The sequence below is a fragment of the Brachyistius frenatus genome, unplaced genomic scaffold (assembly GCF_029030835.1).
Source record: "Brachyistius frenatus isolate BFR_SWC_R1_liver_20210118 unplaced genomic scaffold, ASM2903083v1 Contig_319, whole genome shotgun sequence".
Classification (NCBI taxonomy): Eukaryota; Metazoa; Chordata; class Actinopteri; family Embiotocidae; genus Brachyistius; species Brachyistius frenatus.
Window position 1 is genome coordinate 263091 of NW_027210918.1, and position 19410 is coordinate 282500.

Consider the following 19410-nt stretch of genomic DNA (forward strand, 5'->3'; position numbering starts at 1 on the left):
ACATAAAAAAAAAAAAAAAAGATCCTTCCCCGATTCATAAATAGCTCAATTTGATGCAGTTTTTAGTCTCTAGTTTGAGTGTTTATCTCAGTATGGGGGCTTTATTAAAAAAAAAAAGTGTAAAAGAGTGACGGATGTGTGAGGCTGTGAATAATTGCGGGGAGGCGGCAGAGACCCTTTTGAGGTTGTTGTTTTTTTTTGCCTGCGGTGGGCTGCTGCCAGGCTGCATGTGCTGACTGCTGAGTGAGCATCGGAAAAGAGAGACTTTTGGAGGATTTACTACAAAGTCCACGGTGGTGAAGTTACGGCGAGACGACATGGACGCGACCTCCTCGCTGTGACCCAATAAAAATAATCGTATCGGATCATTCACGACCAAAATGAGACAAGAGAACTCACCCGAGTGTCCAGTCAGGGAAATTGAAAGCGAGGAGGTACGGTAAGTGCCAACCGTGTGCAAGAGTCCCTCTAAGAAGTATTAAAAACACGAGATTAAACATCGTAATGTTTTTCCCTTGTAAATTAAAGGCGTATGTGCACCACCCAAGATGTTTTGGGCGCCACCTAATTACAGTGAAGTTTTGTCTTTTGTCTTTTTGGGTGTTGTTTGTTGTTTGTCTGCCATAGCTTTTCCAAATTTTTGGGAAAAGTTTACACGGGTATGGTAAAAATAATGGTTCAACAACATGATGTTAAATTGCATCGTTTGAATTGAAAAGCTAAATAATTTCAACTTAAAGCTCCACATGTGACATCTGACATTAACGCTTTGGACCTGAATCGGTTTAAAAAAGAATCTTCTCTTTTGATCTCAGTCTCAGTGGTGAAAATGAGCCAAAACTGGACTGGACTTAACCGAACCTTGAGACTGGACCGCTGTTGAAGGTGGCGCTTTGCCTCCGAGACAAAAACGCTGCGAACTTCTTTTTTTTTTTTTTTACCGCCGGGAATTTCAGGCTCGTAAAAAGGTTGTGTTTTTGATACCCTGAATTAGTCTTTGGGTGGAGGATCGTTTTCACACCGAGTCAAAGGTTCTGCCCAGCTGCCACAGTACGTGGCACGATTCACAATGATCTCTGACACCCACGCACTCATTTCTCCTGTGGGTCCCCCCCCCCACCCCCCCCCAAAAAAACACCGAAGCCACCTCAGCGCGGACCCTCGTAAAACATGTAACGCGGCAGCTTCCTCCCCCTCCTCCCCCCCACCTACGCCCAGACGGATCACTTCTACGATGTGTGTCTGTGAGGAAGAAGAGCTATAAATTTGCAAGCTGGCACTTTCAGGCGAGGCAGGAAGCTTTCTCGTCGGATTTAGGGTTTGTGGGTAATCGGATCCAGGCGGAGGGGAGGCGAATGAAACGGGAGCCGGTGTAAGAGAAGAGGAGGAGGAGGAGGAGGGAGGAAGAAGCCAGCTCGAAACACAAGGCCATCTGCTCATTAATGCTCATGAATGCCACTTGGCGTTTTCGCTGATGCGGATACCTGCCTGGTGTCGAGCCACGTTATTTTAATAGAGCCCCCCCCCCCCCCCCCCGTTGTCGAGTTTTTCTGTTGTGGAGAACTCGTTCTGTACCGCCAACGAAGAAACTCCTGGAAAGCCTCCAAAACTTCAGCGCGCTCAGCAAATGCCACCATGGCAGTTTTTTTTGTTTTTTTTTCATCTGGATAAAAAGCAATAAACAGGAGATTCCAACTTCTAATTCCCATTTTTATTACATATTGTCTTGCGTTGGGTACGGACCTCTTTTTTTTTTTTTTTTTTTTTTTGTACGGTTTGGTCGAGACCCATTAGGTTCTATTGAGGGGGAAATGTGACAGTAATATTTCAAAAGTCAACAGTTTTGTTTGCCCGCTTCTTGCTTCAACATAATGCTTCCGAGGAACTGGTTTTCCCAGTTTTGGCGTCGTACAACCATAGACTTGAATATAAAAGTGTTCGTAGCTTCCCGGCTCTGACAAAATGAGGCCGATGTGGAAGAGTTATCTCAGTTTCATACCGGCCGTACTCGGTTGGCTCAGTTGGACCCGGTGTAGACTAGTGACGGGTATTTCAAGCAAAACTACTATTCAAAATTGGCTCTGAACTATTTGATTTCTCTTCGAGGCGCATTACCGCCACCTTCTGACTGGAGCAACGCATTACAACCGGGTAGCGGCAAAACAAAAAGAAAAAGAAAAGGGAAATACAGAAGAACGAAAGTTGCATGTACTAATTGGTTTTGGCGATTAAAATCTAATATTTGAAATTCGTGACCCGTCCTAACGTCCTAACGTCCAAACATTCCTTTAAAGTGCAATTTACTCAAGACGGAAACCAAAGTGTGTAAAAGTCTCAAATGTCATCTAAACAAACACAGTGATACAAGAACTTTTGAGCAAAAGAAATGGTTGGATAGATTTTAATCAGGAACCGCAGTGTATCGTCGTGGAAACCAGACTTTTACGATGTATTTGAATTCATGCTAAAAAAGAAGTTCAACTCTCAGCCCGAGTTTCTCCAAAAAAAACACACACAAAAATCTCACGCTGACTTTTTTCAAAATGCCGCTACTTGTTCCAAAACATTATCATCGTCATACCTGAGACAGACTTTTCCCATTTACACAACTCCAGATTTCGTGTGCTGATAAAGTTTGAACTGGCCGGCTTTGTGTCCAAAAACATCCTAGATTTGATTAAAGCACCAAAGCCGGGTGTTATCCTGGACAAGGACCCCCTCCCACCCCGACCCGGCAGTTTGCCCCTGACCTCCTGACCCCGGAGGGGGGCGTGAGGTCAAATCCACAAGTCTGCAGCCTTGTTAATTACTCCGGCATCTTGGGTCACAGAAAAAAGCCCCGCGGCGATGCCCCGCAAGAAAAACATACCCGAGAGCTTTTTCTGTCCTCGGACTTGTCGGGATTTATCGGGATTTATCGGGATTTATCGGCGTCGTCTGCACCGCGAGGCCGATTCCTAATTTGACTGCGACCGAAGGAGGGAAGAGTGCATGATGGGAAGGAAACAACATCCGACCGTGTTGGTTGGAGGTTCAACGTGAGACGAGCGTTTATCTAAACGTGTCTGTTATTGTGTGTTTTATTAAATTAAGAGTATGTGAGGAGCCTCTGTGGCTTTTCTTTCATGAGCTACAGGTCATCTTGGTTTTTTTGGTGTTTTTTTGCTGGACTGATGAAGTTTGAAGTTTACTAAAGCAGCCCCTTGTTTTCGGTGACGGTTAAAAGACGAAATACAAAATGCTTCTTGCACACCCTGAAGGAGTAGCTTAATCGATGAAGCTCGAGATGATATTCAACGCGGGCGTCATGGCGACGGTGCGGCACAGCGCTGTGCTAGCGGTAGCATTCTGCTCACTCTGTCGCTCTGAAAATGACCTCATCATCGTGTTGCGCAAGAAAAATCCGATCTGATCAACCAGAGCATCTTTCCCCCCCAAAAAATGTTTTAATTCCATTTCAAACCACCTCAAAAAGTTGGTTTGGATCCGATTTGCAAAAATTTAACATTTCATTCTTTCATTTTTTTTTTTTTGCCATCCAGACTTTCAAAAATCCAAAATCCAATCGTGTTGGGCCGGCGGTCTGAACAAGGTCTAAGATTCAGGCTTTAGGGATTACATATATATAAAACAGTCTCCAAAGTCGATAATAGTCGATCGACGTCTCAGTTTTGAGTGTGTGACCAACAGGTACTGTAGTTTTTGAGATTATTTAACTTTTTTGTTTTTTCCCAGTGAAAAAGTTCCTAAAAAAGACCCAGCAGCAGATTAAATGACTCGTACAGACGTCTTTTTTCTCGCTTTCGTCGCGCCTCTGTTTAAAAGGTCTTGGTGAGGTCCAGAGCTGCGGAGGCAGTTTGTCCAACACGCTCGCTCGCTTGGCTGAAGGCTCCCTCCTTCCTGCCTGCCCGGCGGGTTTTCTTTTTGTTTTTTGCCTTGGGTGGCAACAGTATGTGGAGAGCCAGGGATTAGTACAAAGGCAGGGTGCTGTTTAGCTGCATGTGTGTGTGTCCTAATCTGGCTCGCTGCCAGAGGTCTTTTAAATGAGTTACATTTAACAAGCCTTTTCAGATTTGGCGGTCACTGTAGTCCGAGCTATTTAAATGGGCTGCACACATCGAGCCCTTTAAAAAAAAGAAAAGAAAAAAAAAGAGAGGGAGATCCAAGTCCTTTAAAGAAACTTTGAGCCACTCTGGAAAGTGGTGAGATCTGTTGTTGTGTATGAATTCACTGCTTCTCCTCATCTGTAATGCACGCCACGATTTCATTCTGTATCATTTTCTTTTCAAGCTCACAAAACGCTGCTTGCTGGTAGTCAGTGAAGCTAAGTACGTTTTTTCTGAAGAAATAATTGTTCCAAGTAATTGGCTTTTTTTTTTTAATCGTTTACATGCAAAAATAATAGTTTTTTTCTTTATTCAGAAATATTTATACTAACATTTCCCTGTATAGGTCAAAAGTGTATTTATTTATTTCATGTATATAGCTTGTGTGTGTGTATTAATACATTGGTCTTTGTTTTACTTTTGTTTTGTTTACATTTTTCTATAATAAATGTACCTTTTTTTTTTTTTTTTTTTTTTTACGCTATCTTACTATGTTTATTGTAAATTTCCCCACTGCGGGATGAATAAAGTCTTAGCTTATCTTAGATATACAAAAGCAGCAATTGAACACCTATATGTCCACTTCTAGTAAATCATAATAATGAAACACTTTTTAAGTTAAAGTCATCAGCTCAGCACGAAGACCAAAAATAAAAATAATGGAATAAAACACCCAACGATAATATAATACACAAACAATAAAAACACTAACAGGCACGACGACACCAAGAGCACTTCAAATAAGCCCAAAGTATCTTATGAGTAACAACACATCATCCAAAGAAAAATAAATTCAACACAAAACAGGGAAGATGTATTTTTTTTTTTAAGTTAAAGTCAAGAGTTTTGTCTCATGTTGATATGATTAAATCTAGGATGAAGTATTATTACAAGACGACCATATATGGCATGCTACTCTGACTTCCTTTTGCCGTGCGGGGTGTCTAAACCACAGCCCCTCCTGTCATAACATTTGTCCACATGTGGTGCCCGGTCACGTCTCAAACTTCAGCCAGACACCCCCGAGAGTTTACATTATCTCCAGTCCTGTTCTTCCGTCCATCACGAATGTGCGGGGGGACGCGACCTTTTCATGCGTGACGGTCAAGTTCAAGCTTTATTTATAAAAGCTGCGCTAGAACGAAGCAGCGTTTCCCCCAAAGCGTCCGTCCGAAAGACGAAACGACGAAGACGTCCGGAGCGACAGAGGACAGAGCTGTACTTTCCTCTTGCGTACTCTTAACGGTTTACATCGAGTTTTCAGAGCTAGTTGCATATAAATCAGTTTCGAAGGCTCAATTCTGAAGGCATGCTTCGTCAAAGGAAACTCAATAGTTTGAAGCTAAAAGGCACCAAAAGAGCGCCAACTGCTGGCAATACTAAACAAATCTTCTCTTTAATACGTGAACTCAAAAACAGCTTCGCGTTTCGGTAAAAAAGCAGTTTGAATATCCTCCAGACATACGACTGTACTGCACCTGGGATTTTCTTTCATTTCTGGGTTTATTTGCAGCTTTTCTTTTTTTTTTTGCATTAAAAAGTCGCCGCTCCACCGTTAAGAAACATTTTCCCAAACGTCAAACGCTACGATCCACCCGACCGTCACGTAAATGAAGAATTAAATCACACCGACTGTCATAAAATGTGAAAAAGCAACACTCGTTTGAAAATAACTAACATTTGAAGTGCCATAAAGAGGATTTTAAACCGAATGCCAGCCAGCATGCACACGGCGTTTCCCAGTTAGAAGAGGAAAACCAACCTACACATTTTTTTATCTGCTTTTCTTTTTTGGTTCTACATTTGCGGGATATTATCTGGAAAAGAAATAGAAAAAAACAAATATGGCAATTCTCCTTTAAAATCTGTATTTTTTTTTTTTAATTGATTTTCCAAACGTCTTGTTCTTCCGAAGAAGGTCAAAGGTTGCGGTTGTTGTTGTTGTTGTTGTCCTTTTTGGCCGCCCGAGGTATCGTCTTAAAGGTCTCCTTGTGTTTTCACGGCGAGCGTCACCTGAAGCCTCCAGTTCGAGGTTGGATCGCGTGACTTTTTCAGTAATCCGACTGTCTTGAGTTGCTCTCGGTGTCCGTGCGGGTTGATAATTAAGATGAACCTTCCCACTGTGCGGCTGTGGGTTGCCGGGTTCATGGTAAATGTCACTGAGAGGTGCGTAAGTTTTTTTTTTTTTCTCAGATTCACGCTGTGTTCAACCAGTAAAGCTCAGAAAAGATATGTACATTGGTGGAAAATGTTTTCAGAGAATTTTCTTTGAGTTTTTTGTTAAACGTAAAATGACATCAAGCTTGTTGAGGAGAAAACGTTTCTGTCTTCATCACTAGAAATATATTTTGTGTTTGTGTCGTACTTTGTTGATCCTTACTGCGACAGCAGATGAATTTCAAGTCATTTATGAAGCAGAAATATTCAAGAGAATGTAGCCGCAGCCTCAAACGATATCTTCGCTCACGGTTCTCATTCATGTCTATAACGTAGATTTACTATATTTAAGAAAAATACTGATTCTGTTGTGCTCTTTTTCAGATTTAAAATCTTTTTATGTTTTTATTTTGTTGCTGCCATATTTTTTTTGGCGTGCAATTTGAGGTATGAAGGGGGAAAATGAATTTGCAGTTTATTTAGTTGAGATGACCTGATAAACGTCATACGGCAGCTCCAGTTTCGGTCTCCACCACCTCCAGAGTAAAATATCTGCCTCTTTAGCTGCTAAGTTGCTCCGTTTTATTAACCAGCTGGTGGAAGAAGAACTGTGCAAGTAGAAATAGTACACTGTAAAAATATTTAGTTTAAAGTAGAAGTCCTGCATTCAAAATTCTGCTTAAATAAGTAAAAGTACTCGTGATGCAGAATTTAAAAATCACATATATGACATTAGTGGATTATAATTATTGATTCATTAATGTGTACATCACTTCAATGTTGCAGCTGCAGCTGCTTTTAACTACTTTATCTACAGATTCCTCATTCTTCTTTTTCAAATTCAAATTCTCTGGACACTTTCCCATCATATTAATTCTCCTGTGTTGTTTGAAAAAGGTCTGTAGACGCCTCAGTGAGCGACTCAGCCAATTAGCATTAGTCCAGCGCGCCATCTAGTGGCTGAGATCTAGTAACATTCACCCTGAAAAAAATCTCCCATGACAACATCAACCTGCAAGGTGCTGGGAAAAAAAAACAACAAAAAAAAAACCCTGACAATCTTGACACCTAATTCACATCTGAGGCCAATTGATAAATGTGTGTGTAAACCTGCTGCAGGCGTTTATTCATATTAATGAACTCGTTCAGGTTTGTCAGAAACCAGATGACACGATATAAAGATCTGAGTTTTGGACAGATCATCACTGTCGAGATGAAAGCCAGAACTAAAATATGAATCATTTCTTGACACATTAAAAAAAACACTTTTAATTAAAATTTTCTTTTAGCTTCACTTATTGCAGAGATCTTGATAAATATTTTAAAACGTGTAGAAATTACATTGACTCTGCTGATATGACCGCTAATTATACTGCGATTTCTGGTGTGATACAAGTAGAGTTACTACTAAACCGTGACGCTGTTCTTTTTAGTAGCACGACTGCGACTTAAATGTTTGTTGTTGTTTAGGAAATTTTACTTTTGACTTTGAATTTGAGGTCAGAGGTCAAAGAAACAACAGCTTGCCTCGTCTGAGGTCATCTCGGTGGATCGGACTTCCATCCGTCTCACCGTTGCCTCTTTTTCTGCTCTGTCCCTCAGCGGAGAGAGCGGCGCCGGTAAAACAGAGAGCACCAAGCTGATCCTGAAGTTCCTGTCGGCCATGAGCCAGCACTCGCAGGAGGTGTCGTCCCGAGACAGGACTTATCATGTCGAGGAGGCGCTGCTGGAGAGCAGGTTGATTATCCATTGTATTTTTTTTTTTTTTTTTTTTTTTAAATGGTACCTGTTAGACTCATGATGATGATGATGATGATAATAACGCTCCCTTCGTCGCTCCACAGTCCCATCATGGAGGCCTTCGGAAACGCCAAGACCGTCTACAACAACAACTCCAGCCGCTTCGGGAAGTTCGTCCAGCTGCATTTCAGCCAGAAGGGCAACATCCAGGGAGGAAGAATCGTTGACTGTATCCTCTTTTTTTAACCGCCGCTCGGTGTTCTTTACCTGCTTACTTCCGAACCGAAGACTTACATACAGGAAGGAGGCGCTTTTAAAGGGTTATACGTTTCTTATGAGATGCACAAATCCTTCGTTAGCAGCAGGAGGATCCGAGTGCGGATGAGTAATATTTACCACATTGTTTTGCCCTGAATTTTTGGCTGTTTAAAAAAAAAAAAAAAAAAAAAAAATTAATGTATTTTTGAAGCCATTTCCCAACTTTTATTTATTTGCTTACATAAGCAAAAATGATCATCGTATTTCTGTCGATTTAGCAAGCCCGCTTATTTAGCTAGAGCCGCGTAGAGGCTACCTAGCTGTGAAAGCTCTTTTTATATTGTTTTTTCAGTTGGTTGAGTGGTTCTCGTTTGTCCGTAGACATTTTTTTTTTAATTATTTTGTTGTCATTGTATGAAGTCATTCAAGCCTCCCTGACCTTTTTGTTTTTTCCTTGACTGACACTTTTTCTGACCACAGACCTCTTAGAAAAGGTGAGCGTCTCTTCCTCCTACCAAACCTCCAGTTATATTAAACTCTAACATCGTGTTGGCTTGAAAGGTGGTGAAGGGTTTTTGTTTTCACCAGTAGCAAAAAAAACTTGTCATTGTGGGGAGGGGGGGGGTTAAAAACATTCATAATTGAGCAAATTTATGCTGAAAAAGTAAATTTAGAAGTTTCTCTGAAGATTTTTAGAACTTTTTTGGAAAAACACGACATCTTTGGGATGAATTTGAACTCAATAACTCATTCAAACTGACCACAGCTGCTGGTTTTTTTCTGTAAAGGATCAAAACCTCCAACAAGCCATCGCAAGATCAGCGTTTTTAATGCTCCAAATCTGAGTGTCTACGTTCGTGTTTGTGTGTTGATGCGAACACAGTGACTGATCCTCTCTCTTCTTCTGCAGAACCGAGTGGTGAGGCAGAACCCGGACGAGAGAAACTACCACATTTTCTACGCCATATTGGCAGGAACCAACAACCAGCAGAGAGGTAAATGGAAAAAAAAACAAAAAACATCATATATTATGGAAATCGTAACTCCAAACCCTGTTTGAGTTTTTATTTTTTTTATTTTTTTTTGCATCACGATATCTGGAGCAGAAAAGTTTTATTGTTCAAGGGGTTCAGAAAAGAGCAGGAAATGTAATAATGTAATAATGTGTGTGTTTTTCTGTGTCTTAAAGAGGCCTTTGGGTTGACCCATCCCGACAGCTATCACTACCTGAGACAGTCCAGCTGCCTCGCCGACAAGTCAATCAACGACAGCGGCACTTTTCAGGACGTTCTGGTACGAAAGGACGCCCGACCGTGTCTCTGAAAAACCAAACAAAGAATACATCACATCTAAAGCTAAAACGCACAATTATTTTCTTTTTGATTCATTGTTTATTGGAGGGAATTTAAAAAAAAAAAACTCTAAAAGCATTCGTCTTGTAACTATTTCTGCCTGGTTTTTACAAACCTTTATTTGATCTCATTTCAACATCATAACACTATGATTAATGGCTTATATTCAACATTTGATATTTAAGGGTGGTCAGCGATGTTCTTGTCACGACGGTAAATAACCGTTTTGTGTGTGGAAAAAAACCGTCTCTAAATGACCTTTAATATGCTGAATTCTTAACATTTTATGCGTTCTACTCCAAAAACATCGGATTTGTTCGAGTTTAAAATATTCTGCACACTCACTGCACATATTTGTTCCATTTCCCACATAACTTTACAAGTATTTAAAACGTCTGCACGCATTCGTCCGTGTCCATAAATCGGAGTGAAAAGACCTCTGATCCCGGTGAGACTAAATTCAGAAACGACTGCTGCCAAAAATGAACCAACAAACTTGTAACTCCAAATGAGTCCAAAAACAACCTCACCAAAGACGAATCAGCCGCTTGCAGACGGACGCGGGTCTTTGATGGACTTCTTCTTTGTGCGTTTTTTTTTCCTTCCTTCTTCCCAGAACGCCATGCGGACGATGCAGTTCACAGAGGAGAACATCAGTGACATCTTGCGCCTCCTGGCCGGGATCCTCCACACGGGAAACATCGAGTTCATGACGGCCGGAGGGGCGCAAGTCTCGTCCAAATCAGGTGAGAGTATTTAAAAGAAATAATAATAATGTTGTTCACTTTCTGCAGTGAAACATCATGAAGTGTCAACGTAGCGGGAGATTGTTAGTAGCCACAAAATTACACGTCATTTTTGTTCTCTTTTATACGCAAAACTGCATAAGCTATTGTATTTTTCTTCTTTTTTACTCTTTTCTTTTTATTAGATCTAAAAAATATATTCTTTGTAAATAATAAATTACAGGAAATTCAACTTTTTGTGCTTTTTTTTATATACAGAACTGCAGCAAGCAATGTTCTTCTCAGTTTGAAATTTCGAATATATTTATAAAATGTTCTTTGCGCTCTTTTTGCAAAGTTTTGAAGTCCAGTATTTTTTTTTTTGAGTCTTCAAACTAGAAAAATACACTAAAAGGGAGGAGATTAGGTCGTATATTATATATATATATATATATATATATATATATATATATATATATATTGTCTCTGAAAACCTTTTGACGATGACGTTCGTGTGTTTCTTGACGCCCGCAGCTCTCAGCCGGACGTCCGAACTCCTGGGACTGAACTCGGATCAGCTGGCCGAGGTTTTGACCCACCGGTCCATGATCCTCAGGGGCGAGGAGATCTGCACGCCGCTGACTGTTGAACAGGTCGGCACTTTTACTATGTTATCTACAATATATACTGTATATGTATCGGTGGATAGGTAACTTGGATCATTTACTGCATGAAAAATTCTACAAATTCAGTTTGTTAAAATATATAAACATGCAGCAGCACAGCCTGAGCTATTCGAACATGTGTGGCGCTATAAAGCCATGTGATGTTATAAATAGCTCAACACTGAAATTTATTTAGAATTTAACACTATTCTTCATCACCTGTGTGCAATAATGATCTGTTTTACTTTACATTTCACTGTATAGGTCAAAGTGTATTCATTTATTTGTGTATATAGCTGTGTATTTATACATTGTTTTTCTTTTCTTTTTTTTTACATTTTTCTAAACATTTTTCTTCTCCGTCAATTCTATGTTATCGTATGTCACATTTTAAAGTTAAAATTAGGAAGCCCTAAATACTTAATAATTTGCATTTAGTTCCTTAAATGAGTGTTTGAGAGATTTAGTATTATTATTATTATTATTCTTATCCTAGTGTTATCCATAAAGTTTGGGGAATCACAAGAGACCTATTAAAAAAGAAAGATCCTGATTTCAGCTGCAGATGTGAAGATGTTCTGACTTTCAGCCCCGAGTGTGTGTGTGTGTGTTAAAACTCCAAAAAACACTCGATCCAACACCTCCCATAATGCATCTTGTTAAGATCTTTTGCCTGCCTGGTAAATGCCCGCATCGTCACACCCTCCGAGTCGCCTTTTAACAAAACATCTTCAGAGAACAATTAGTCTAATTTTAGCACGAAGAAAGTTCACGCTGTGTTCAGCGTCGGCAGAGAAAAACAAACCCAAAACACTGTTGGAGCTTTCCGACAATTCTCCAGTTGTTTTTGTTGCTTTGTGATGACGGAGACCCCCTAAAAAACCTGCAGGGGGGGGGGGGGGGGGGGGGGCAAAAAAGGCAGAACCCTCCAAAAAAATTAATAATTGAAAACAACCTTTTAAGTAGGACCACAACTAACAACAACAATAATATTCATTATGGAATAATCTACAATTTTTTTTTACTTATAATGCTCAAATAAAATGCCCCCCCCCGTAATACTTCAAAGCCCAAATTAATGTCATCCAAAGAGGTTTTTTTTTTTTTGTCTATTAAAACCCAGAAATATTTAATTTGTTGCTTTTTAGAAGCTGAAACCATCACTTATACTTAGAAAAAAAAAAAAAGACATTAACCACCAATTATCAAAATCTGTTTTTATGACAAATGACTAATTCTTGTGGCTTTAATTGTAATTTTATATTCAATATTTTGACAAGTGACATTATCAGAAAAAAAAACAAACACAAAACTAATAATTCAAAGCAATCAAAGGCATGAAAAGCCATAATAGTGGATAAATGCATGAAAACTGAACTGAATATATTGGGAATATTTAAGATTTTGCCGTTGTTGTTCTTTCTGATTTTTTTCTTAGAAATATTTTCACCATCGACTAAAGAAATTGTGTGTGTTTTTACCTTTTTCACTAATCTCATTTCCCCCCTGCAGGCGGTGGACTCCCGGGACTCCATGGCCATGGCACTTTATTCTCAGTGTTTCAACTGGATCATCCGCAAACTCAACAACCGCATCAGGGGCCGAGAAGACTTCAAGTCCATCAGCATCCTGGACATCTTCGGATTTGAGAACTTCGAGGTGACTTTAAACCTCGAGAGGAAAATCGCTATTAGCGCTGCTAACACACGCTCGAGCTAACAAAGCGATGTCTGGAGTTAAAGCAGAATAAGCCGATTATTGAGGGGAAAAAAACTCTAGACTATGAAACTAGAATTTAAAATTCTCTCAGCGATGACTAAAGTTTATTCATTTTAACTGCCCACTCGAATATACCCAATAGTACGACCTTTCACTTTGCCCTCTTTCAAGTAATTTTGATCATAGTTTTAATTGTTAATCAAGAAATCAGTCCGCTTCGTTAGCTCTCCGTCTGTTTTTTTTTCTGGTGCTCACGTCTCACTGTTTCCCCCCCGCAGGTCAACCGCTTTGAGCAGTTCAACATCAATTATGCAAACGAGAAGCTTCAGGAGTATTTTAACAAGCACATTTTCTCCCTGGAGCAACTTGAATACAACAAGTAGGTCGGAGGTTTGTTTGTAACTCGGGATGCGTCGTTTTGTTTTTGGATGTTTTCACTTTCAGGTCATGCAGAGTGTTATTAGTTTATCATTATCTCCCCCCAAAAAAATAATAATTAGCTTTGCTCATACAGCACAGAAAACATGCCGATACTTGGCTACCTTCTGCTCTTTGAAGATTTGTATTAATTTACTTGTGGTTTTTTTTTCGTCTTGCAGAGAGGGCCTGGTTTGGGTCGACATCAACTGGATGGACAACGGAGAGTGTCTGGATTTGATTGAAAAGGTACGTCGGCGAAATTCAAAATACTTCCGTCTTTCTTCCGAGAACTGTCAGGAGGAGGTCGGATGTTGCTGTCAGTGATGAAGAGTGTGTCTCTGATACTTTGCAAAACCCCAAAATTTCCAACCAAGTCCCGTTGCAGGTAAAGATAGTTAAAATTGTAAGATGACGATGATTGACTCGATTTTTGTTGAACTTTAAATGGAGATATGACTTTCAGAGTTAGCGCTTTTTTTGTCATAATAATTAGTTAATAGTTTAATAGAATATTTACCGGATACACAATAATACAACAAGTAGTTCCGACCGAGCGATCTGATTGGTCAACTGTACATTTGGAACAAACCACAATGACAACACACCCTGCTCATCACTAGAAATATCACTCCGCCTTCTCAATGGGAATATATAATTAGAATTGAATTTCATATAATATGCAATATAATGGAGTTTTTACTTTTTTATAGGTCTATTAAATGTCCCATTTGGTGAAATCGGGTATCTTGGTCTTTACTCGTTCCTCCGAGCACCCGTACCGTAACACCACAGTGTCGCGCACTTACAATCCTAGCGGCGGCTAGCTGGACCGCTTTGGTTTTAACACACGACACGGTGCTAAAATCTTAAAAATACACGACTCCATCGATATCTTTTTTTCTTAGTCACTACAAGACTGAGCTAGCTGAGCAGTTTAGTGTTTGTATGTTCTGTATTTATTCAGTTTGAGAAACAGATCTCTAGAAAGCAGTTCAAATGGACTAGCTCTCGTCTCTGTTGCTAGGGTCGTTGCTAAGGGTCGGCCTACTTCCTGGAGTGGTAAACATTGCATACGTTACATTATAGTCTACTGACGTGACTGATTGTTTTCCAGTTTTTAGAGATGACCCATATGTTGCCATGGAAACAGAGATAGCGCTATCAAAAAGTGATATATTTTAAGGAGCAAATTGCCCCCACAATATGAAAACATTTTGATTACATATTTTAATTCGGCGGTAACGTGCCAATAACGACATTGAAGCTCACCCTCTCGGATAATGTTCCATATTTTTACAGCGTCAGGAAACAAGACGTTAAAATGTATTCGTTGTACGATTGAAAGAAAAACAACAGAGATCAGAACAGACAAGTATCTGTAAAATGATATGATGGCGAGGATAAGAACACTAACGATGATGATGATGACAGTAGTGAAGGAGATATTCTGTGTGTTACCATAGAAACTGGGTCTCCTGGCACTGATGAATGAGGAGAGTCACTTCCCCAAAGCCACCGATGACACCTTACTGGAGAAACTCCACAGCCAGCACTCGGTACGTCTCCGACAAACTTTTATGACAGCTGGAGCATCTCGACAGACTCCAGTCTTGTCCGACAGATTTTTTTTTTTTTTAAGCTTATTTGAAAATATAAATAAATAAACTGTTTTCCTTCTTTTGCTGCAGAAAAACCCTTTTTATGTGAAGCCACGTGTTGCCGTTCACTACTTCGGAGTCAAGCACTATGCAGGAGAGGTAAGTGTCTTTTCTTTCTTTTTTTTTTTCTTTTTTTAAATTGCAGAGACGTTTCGGTGCTTTTTCTTTTGTTCCCGTGAAAACTCTGTGACGCTGCCTGCAGGTGGTGTACGATGTGAGGGGCATGCTGGAGAAGAACCGAGACACTTTCAGAGACGACATCCTCAACATGCTGAGAGAGAGCAGGTGGGCCCGTGGCGACGGAAAACCGCTGCGTACTTTCTAACGTTTCACACTTTTATAGAATTTGAAGTTGTCGTTTTTTTTTATTAAACGGCAGCGATCATTGGAAAGGTAAAAAGAAATAGCTTAATGAAGTAGGTGAATAAAAACAAACAAAAAACCGTGTTGAACGTTTGCAGGATAACAAAAACATGTTTTAATCTACAGGTGCATAAGCAGCTCACATTGTTTCAGCGCCCAAACAAATTTAAGAATCAAGTTTATCCACACGATTAACATGTTGCATTATCGATAACACACTAATTACTATTAAATTATGAAGCTGAATCCATGTTCGTTTGCCACTTAACGCCCTTCATACTTCACACTGCAAATTTCCACTTCCCGCTCAATCCTAACCGTTCCCTTTGTGTTTTGTCAGGTTGGACTTTGTCTACGATCTGTTCGAGCACGTATTGAGCCGCAACAAACAGGACACTCTGAAGACCAGCTTCAAGCACAGGCGGCCCACCGTCAGCTCCCAGTTTAAGGCAAGTCACGAACAAACCGCGCTGAGTTTTATGAGGAGAAATTAAAGACGTAGTGGCAGCGCTAGTGTTAGAAAATTGCTGTAAAAGAAGCAGTGACATTCATAGTAGTGGTAGAAACTGACCTGGTAGGACCTGTATTGACCTGTAAGGACCTGCAAGGACCTGTTGACCTGTAGCGACCTGGTAGGACCTGTATTGACCTGTTGACCTGTAGGGACCTGGTAGGACCTGTATTGACCTGTAGCGACCTGGTAGGACCTGTATTGACCTGTTGACCTGCAGGCACCAGTTGAAATAGTGTTTGTTTGTAGTTGTCATAGAAACCAGAGTTGTTGTGGTTGTTGTTGTTATTGTAGTAGCAACTCTGGGACCCACTTGTTTGTTGACGCTGTAGCGGTAACTGTAACAGTGGTAGTTGTCGTGGTGATAGTGATTGTTGTAGCAGTTAGCCACAGCAGTTGCAGTAGGAATACTAGAAAGTATATCAGATATTGTAGTCGTAGAAGTAGTTTTAGTCGCAGTGTGTTGTTGTAATAAAAACGTAGCAGCAGGAGTAGTAGTATGTTTGCAAGGAAAAAAGTAGCAGACGATGCTACATCATGCTAGTAGACTTGGACTTAATTAAAACGACAGCGGGGAAATTTTATAAATAGAGGTAGTATAAATATTAGCATATGTCACAGTTGTAAAAGCTGCAGTAGAATTTAATTTAATGAATTCGTTAATTAATTTTGCAGGACTCTTTGCACTCCCTGATGGCCACACTCAGCACCTCCAACCCGTATTTTATCCGATGCATCAAACCAAACACGCACAAGGTGAGTGCTGATATACGTGTTCATCAACACACACACACACACACACACACACACACACACACACACACACACACACACACACACACACACACACACACACACACACACACACACACACACACACACACACACACTGCTCCGACATCCTGACCTGCTATTGTTTGCTAAAGGCACAGTGTGTGTGTGTGTGTGTGTGTGAGCGCGAATGAATCGCTTGTCATTTAATAATCAAACAATCCTCCCCCCAAGGGTCTGGCCCTTGTGGTGACCTTTAACCCCGGGTTCCCTAGCAACGGGCTGGAGTAGTAGAGAATGCATGGCTAATGTACACAAGTGATATCCAGGAAAAAGTGATGGGATTCACCATCGCCACTGTGGCTTCCTACTGACCGATGAGAATCTGCATTTACAACATTATTTGTATTTATGGAGTGATATGAAGTATAAATATAGAAGACGGGTTATTAACCTTCTTAGGATTCCCGTAGGCTGAATAAGTCTGACTGAAAATAGATTTTAGTTTAACAAAAGAAGGCATCCGTTTTTGTGACTCAGTTTTCCTAGAAAGAGCCACACAGGTAAAACTCTCGGTGAGTCTGACTACGTTTTATTTCTGGTTTATAACAACAACAACAACAACAACAACAAAGATGTTGACATCACATCCCTTCAGGTCATGTGTTCATCTGTAGATTGAAAGCTTTAAAACTGAAAAGTCCCCAGGCTACCCGCGTATAAAAGTTTTCCAGACAGTATCAGTTGCTTTGAATGAATCTGATTGATTCTGAGATTTACGGCCGGCCTGTTAGATTGTCGGGTGTTCCTGTTATTTTGTCCAAACCACCCTGTGCAGTGACGCCACTCATTTTTCGTCTGGGCAGCCGTGACGGAGTCAGACGTGCACACTCGGAGGTTTGTGACGCAGATGTTACACATCTGGACCGTCACTGGGAGGAGCTCAGTGTCCGAGAGTCTCTCTGTTTGTGGGGTTTCTTTTTTTGGAGACACAGAGGGCCCCTCTGTTTGTTACTGTGTGTGTGTGTGTGGGGGGGGGGGGGATATCTGTTCATTGTAGATCAGCAGCGTATGTGAGAGCGTTTCTTCCATATAGAAGTTTACATGCATTTTCATTTTTTTCTGCTAGTAGATACACATTTTTAAATACTTTTTACCAAATTTCCCTCCAAACAATCAGCCTTGTTTTAATTACAGTTTTGTACATTTCATACTCTGTTTATTTCAGGCAATCGAAAGCCACTTCAGGTCTCTTTTTTTTTCACCACGAAGTCCATTGAGAAATATTCATTTTAAAAGAGATTGGATAGTTAAAATGACATCACATTGAAAAATCTCACCATTTTAAGAGCGCGTATGTACATCCTATATGTATAAATTCACAAATAAAGCAACGAGATTGCAGCTGAAAATCATAAATAGGAGATTGTGACCATGTAAAACACTTATTTTCTCCATAAAATGTGTTTAATGTGGTCTTTGAATGTCTTGCAGTGTTTCCTAATGAAGTTTGTCTCGGGACATTAAAGAACTGACTTCATCATTAGAAACATGAGAACGCAATTTACAACGTTAGACGGCAAAGCGATGATTCGTGGGAACAAAACATGGAAAAAAAACTATTATTAAATGATTATGTTCTCTTAGGAAGATCAGCAGCAGCAGCAGCTTCGTAAGATGAAAAATATTTTTTTTAATCACAGAACTTGAAGAAATTTGACACCATCGAACTCAAAAGCAAAAGAATTTACCAAAACAAAATACGCCAAATGATGAATAACTGGATTTTAAATTCGCACGGACGATGCTAAAGCTTAAACCTCTTTCTGAACTTATGTTGATGATATATGGACCAACAGATTTGTAGACGCAGACATAGGAAACATCTTCGTCTGTCCTCTGGGAGACCAGCTGGACGCGTTTTTACGAGGCGAAACGCGTCACGTCTGGACTCTTAATTCTCTTCCGATCGAATGTTAAACACGACCGGATGATGACTTCTGAGTGGAGTTTAATGTAGTGAGGGTGGGGGGGGGGAGAGAGGGAGAGGGGGAGAGGGGGGGCATCCCCCCAGGGAAGAACCAGGGGTCATCAGCCTGTTTGACTCCCGAGCACATGTCAGGGGGAGGAAGGTGGAAGGATGAGGATGCTGTGTGTGTGTGTGTGTGTGTGTGTGTGTGTGTGTGTGTGTGTGTGTGTGTGTGTGTGTGTGTGTGTGTGTGTGTGTGTGTGTGTGTGTGTGTGTGTGTGTGTGTGTGTGTGTGTGTGAACATCAATATTATTATCAAACCTTCCAAATCAATTGGACTGGTCTGTCAGTTCCAACATTTAAATCTTCTTTCTTATTTTTGGACATTTTCATAAAGTAAATATGAGAATATTTCGGGAACTTTAATAACCAGCTAACTGCCGACTATTGTTTTTGGCTGCAGAGATTTTAACAGTGTTATAAAAATGTAAAAAAAAAAATGTAAAAAAAAAAAAAGCCTGCAGGGTCACGGGACTCCTGCAGATGGTGAGTATGGAAATATCAATACCATCGACATCACGTGTAACAGCGTGGACTGTCGGCTCTGAACGTTGCAGCAGTCGGGCTGGAAGATATTACAACGTGTTTGCATCCTGTAGCTTTTTATATAAATGATCTATCCACCCTCTCTCTCTCTCTCTCTCTCTCTCTCTCTCTGAATAATCTGTTCCCTTTCCATCAAGCAGAGGTTTAAGTTCTGTCTCTAGAGCCATTAAGAATAGCTGAATAAATAAATAATGGTACACGATAAATAAAACAGACGCTATGATCCCTGATCGGCCCCCAAAAAAGTCCCCATAGGAAAAAACACCAGTAATGATAATACCTCAGATTAATCATCATTTTCCCATCATTAATCCTCTGTCTCTATACCTTGCAACACCCAAACTGTGTGTGTGTGTGTGTGTGTGTGTGTGTGTGTGTGTGTGTGTGTGT

The 19410-nt window shown here is 40.4% G+C and overlaps 1 protein-coding gene across 1 annotated transcript in view; it reads left to right on the forward strand.

Moving 5' to 3' along the window:
- Nucleotides 1-19410, forward strand: part of myo10 (myosin X) — a 100720-nt gene that overhangs the window by 55699 nt on the left and 25611 nt on the right. Inside the window, exons 5-19 of the mRNA XM_069723186.1 lie at nucleotides 7866-8000; nucleotides 8108-8232; nucleotides 8742-8755; nucleotides 9172-9256; nucleotides 9451-9554; nucleotides 10230-10359; nucleotides 10873-10991; nucleotides 12516-12662; nucleotides 13001-13101; nucleotides 13322-13388; nucleotides 14606-14698; nucleotides 14831-14899; nucleotides 15003-15085; nucleotides 15504-15612; nucleotides 16350-16430. Of these exons, the coding sequence (XP_069579287.1) occupies nucleotides 7866-8000; nucleotides 8108-8232; nucleotides 8742-8755; nucleotides 9172-9256; nucleotides 9451-9554; nucleotides 10230-10359; nucleotides 10873-10991; nucleotides 12516-12662; nucleotides 13001-13101; nucleotides 13322-13388; nucleotides 14606-14698; nucleotides 14831-14899; nucleotides 15003-15085; nucleotides 15504-15612; nucleotides 16350-16430 (1462 nt within the window). The remainder of the gene's footprint in view (nucleotides 1-7865; nucleotides 8001-8107; nucleotides 8233-8741; nucleotides 8756-9171; nucleotides 9257-9450; nucleotides 9555-10229; nucleotides 10360-10872; nucleotides 10992-12515; nucleotides 12663-13000; nucleotides 13102-13321; nucleotides 13389-14605; nucleotides 14699-14830; nucleotides 14900-15002; nucleotides 15086-15503; nucleotides 15613-16349; nucleotides 16431-19410) is intronic.